This window comes from Trachurus trachurus (assembly GCF_905171665.1).
Source record: "Trachurus trachurus genome assembly, chromosome: 22".
In the NCBI taxonomy this organism is placed as follows: domain Eukaryota; kingdom Metazoa; phylum Chordata; class Actinopteri; order Carangiformes; family Carangidae; genus Trachurus; species Trachurus trachurus.
In genome coordinates, this window is record NC_139907.1 from 14312597 (window position 1) to 14317003 (window position 4407).

Consider the following 4407-nt stretch of genomic DNA (forward strand, 5'->3'; position numbering starts at 1 on the left):
GTTTTTCACCATGGCCTACATCATTTCTTTGAGTTGTCCAGAACAACATACTAAAAGTCCTAAGAAATCCTAGTTGGGGAAATATGTTTAATTCTCATAAATCTAAAGTCTATGGTGCCAATAAGGCCAATACACCCCAGTGGGGCTATTTTTTTCCTTTACTGCTATCACAATGAAACTTTACACAATTAAAGTATTCATGAAATGTAACATTGTTTGTATTACAAGTTTCTTTGAAAATGAATTTGAATATGCAAATGAGCCATACACTAATGAAATATGCCCAAAATGCACCCGAATAGGCTTATTTTTTCCCTTTACTCCCACCACAATGAAACTTTACACAATGAAAGTATACATGAAAAGTAACATTTTTTGTATTACAAGTTTCTTTTTAAATGAATGTGAATATGCAAATGAGCAATACACTAATGGAATATGCCCAAAATACACCCGAATAGGCTTTTTTTCCCCCTTTACTCCTACCACAATGGCCAAATAACTTAGTTCTTAGTTCCTCTCATATGTTGTTGAACATAACAGCATATTTAACATAACATCACACACAGTCGTTGAAGCGACTTTAATGTACTCTGACTTTCTTCTGATGTTCTCTGCAAACTGAGGGGAAAGTCGTTAGGTAAGGCTTGTTCGCTAATAAAAAATGGATTTAGAAAGCAACTGGAGACAAGACTGTGCAATCAGTTCTTAAGGTCAATATAAGTGTTTTTGTGGCAATGAGTGACCCAGGTACGACATGTGACGTATGTCCTTCATTGTGCAGTCTGTGAAAACAAATTTCCCCATGGGGGACAAATAAACTTAATCTAAAAAAAAAAGGTAAGTGTGGCAAGTGACATCAAATTGTGTGTATGCATAGGTCAAGTGTGGCAAGTGACTTCAGATTGTGTGTATGCATAGGTTAACTTACTGAATGGACATAAATGTGTTAGTTATTTGGCCCCTGTTTTTGCTGCTTGCGGCTTCATGGCTTCTTGACCATAAGTCACTTAGTGTTGAGCTCATTTGTATATTTAAAATTAATTTTCCAAGAAACTTGAAATACAGAAATGTTACTTTTCATGCATACTTTCATTGTGTAAAGTTTAATTGTGGTAGGAGTAAAGGAAAAAAAAAAAGCTTATTCAAATTCATTTTCAAAGAAACTTGTAGGCTATTACAAAAAAAATTAGGCTACATTAGATACTTTCATTGTGTAAAGTTTCATTGTGATAGCAGTAAAGGAAGAAAATATTAGTATTGTTGTCTGGCCTTATTGGCACCATATACTTTATAGAGTAAAAATCAATCTTGGATTGATGAGAATTAAACCTATTTACCCAACTAGGATTTCTTAGGACTTTTAGGCTATGTTGTTCTGGACACCTCATAGAAATGATGTAAAAACATTCTGTTACACTTAGTCTGTCAGAAAACGCTATTTTGCCTGGACTAAATACGTTTTGTGTATAAAAGCATAATAAGAAAGTGTTATGAAAGTGTTCCCGGTTGTATGCACATAATTGTTTCTAATAGGTAGATGTGCTTATAGGCTAGGCATTGCTTTAGGCTGCCTGTATAGTTTCTGAACACGTGAAGAGAGGAGAGGAACAGACAAACAAGTGTGGGCGTGATGATCATCAAATATTTTGACATTGTCTCATATTTGCTTAAATAATTTTGTTATTTGCACACAGGCTAGCCGATTAGTCTGTCTGAGACACGCTAATAGCAGCACGCTGGTTTCTTCTCCTGTGCAATATCGACGTACACGCCCAGCTCTGACGTTCATAAATTACGTCATGACGCATAGAACCGGCTCGGACCTCTGTTTGAGCTCACACATTTTTAACTCAAGGAAAAACTTTTGTGGACACTGTCAGACTCAACTTATTGCATACAGACAATGAGTGCACATGAGGTCCGTAGCTGGGCTGTTTAGTTGCACAGTTTAGTTGGTTGCTTGCAACCAAACAGGTAAATTATTTATTTAGGCCTATAGGCTATATGCTCGAAAGACATAAGAATGATGGATTTTATTGCTGGATCCGCAGGAGGTATGCATTATTTTTATTTGATATAAATGAAAGACTATTTTATTTTCTATCACTATTCATCATTTATTTATTGTACTGTTGCTAATAGGGCCTATTGGTGTTGCTGTTTGACTTGCCTACTTTTTTCCAGCTTTGTGTTTATCATCTGATCTGATGCTTGTGTTTGCAGGTGCATTTGGTGTGATGGTGGGCTACCCTTTCGACACTGTTAAGGTATGGTTGAATACACACAAACACTATCTGTACTGTTACCCGAGGAGTCGCATCAACGAAACCTTCTTTCCTTTATCAACCCATTGCAGGTGAACATTCAAACCCAAAACATGTACAGAGGAATATGGCATTGTGTTCAGTCCACATACAAAAACGAGGGGGTGAGTGTCTCAAACAGGCAATAACATCTGAATTTCACTTACAAGACACAGTTCAAAGCTTCTGTGTGATTATTCACACATTACTCACATAAACACACATCATCCTATTCTTCCTGAAGGGCTTAAGCATGTCTTCTCTCAGGTGTATGGCTTCTACAAGGGCATGACAATGCCAGTCATCGCTGTGTCCCTCAGCTTCTCTTTGGCATTTGGCACATCCAGGAAAGTCCTGCAGTACCTCTGTAAATTACGACACGGGTCACCTGAGGCCCGGCCTGAAACTTGTGATATATTTCTCTCAGGCCTGGCAGGAGGAATTGCACAGGTAAATATGTTTTTGAAATGTTTTTTTTTTCTAAATGTCTGGAAACTGTCACATTGATGTCCTTACATTTGAGTTTCCAGAAGGACTCTCACCTCTACAACAGATATTTGCACATGTAACTGCTGTTTATATATGTCTTGCAGCACATGTCTCATGTAAAGCAAACACATTTACAGACACTTTGACTTGTGTCTTCTTTGAATGACTGGAGGCTAATTTCCACCCAACATCAAACAAAGCAAATAGGTCTGTCTGATGTAATATTTGTATTCTTGTTTTTTAATGCCTTACATCGAGATTAGTTTTCTAACCAATCAATGTTTAAACTTTCAGGTCAAATCCCCCCCAAAAAATAAAAAAAACGTCATTACCTCTGTGTCTTTTTCTCAGGTTTTACTGGTGTCCCCAGCTGACATGGTGAAGGTGCGTCTGCAGTGTCAGAGGGTTGCGTTCTCCAAATGTGCAGCAGCAGCAGCAGCAGCAGCTCCAAAACCAAAGTACCATGGACCAATCCACTGTCTGCGAACCATTGCCTGTGAAGAAGGAGCTCTGGGTCTTTACAAAGGAGCTCAGGCTTTGGCTCTGAGGGATGGACCTTTCTTTGCCACCTTCCTCACCAGTTATCATATCATCTGTGAACAGCTGACACCTCCAGGGCAGACTGAACCAGGTAGGCTACATTCAAATACAACTTCACTGATAAATAAATCTGCTTTGAACACCCACACACTAATATAAATAAGACATTGCATAATTGGAGGATAGTTATTATGTATTTACATAGTGTCATTTGAATCATGTAATACAAATGTCTCCCTTTTCCTACAGAGTGGAGAGTGGTGCTTCTGGCAGGAGCTCTGTCAGGGATTTGCGGCTGGTGTGTTGGCACACCGATGGATCTAATCAAAGCCCGTCTCCAGATGGACTGGATTGGCCAACGGAGATACCGAGGCTTTTTTCACTGCATCACAGACAGCGTCCGCTCTGAGGGTCCTGGTGTCTTCTTCAGGGGTCTGAGTCTCAACTGCATGCGAGCCGTCCCTGTCAACATGGCAGTCTTCTCCTCCTATGAAGTTGTGATGCGCCTGCTCAAACAAACGGACTAGCACAAACTCACTTTTCTCACTTTAATGTTCTTTTTGAAGGAGATACGTTTGAGAATTATACTTTCCTCATTTGGACCAGGGAATTCTTTACAGGTCTGACATGGTTATCATGTGGAAATGATGATATTTGAGGAAAATCAAACAATGCCATAATGAAGGATTCCCCTGAAAGGTTGTTCTGAATAACACATTCATGTTATTTTTGTATAACATTATTTTATTAAACAAGTAAATCAGTTTTTATAAAGAATATTCTATTCTAGTTGTATAGCAACCTGTGTCTGCGGTGGTTCTCTGGTACTTTTGGCACTGTTTTTTTTTTTTTTTTTTTTTTACATTAAGTGCATATGTTTCATTGTACATTTTCCGTTAAGAAACCAAGCAAGTATGCTCAGATGCACAATTTTTAGGGTGTTGTCCACAAAAACATCACATCTCTCAGTGCATTTTATGAGCAAATAGACAGTTATTTAGCAGAGAAGAATATAACAGTATAATATAACAGTTATAATATAACTTATTTGACTTCCAATCAGGCTTTAGAA

The 4407-nt window shown here is 38.1% G+C and overlaps 1 protein-coding gene across 1 annotated transcript; it reads left to right on the forward strand.

Moving 5' to 3' along the window:
• Positions 1 to 2029: 2029 nt before the first annotated feature.
• On the forward strand, positions 2030 to 3862 carry slc25a47b (solute carrier family 25 member 47b; the record flags this gene model as incomplete). The annotated part of the gene is made up of 5 exons (XM_083998586.1): positions 2030 to 2057; positions 2227 to 2270; positions 2574 to 2756; positions 3147 to 3426; positions 3585 to 3862. 5 exons carry the CDS (start codon positions 2030 to 2032, stop codon positions 3860 to 3862), a joined length of 813 nt encoding a protein of 270 aa, XP_083854712.1.
• Between the last annotated feature and the right edge of the window lie 545 nt (positions 3863 to 4407).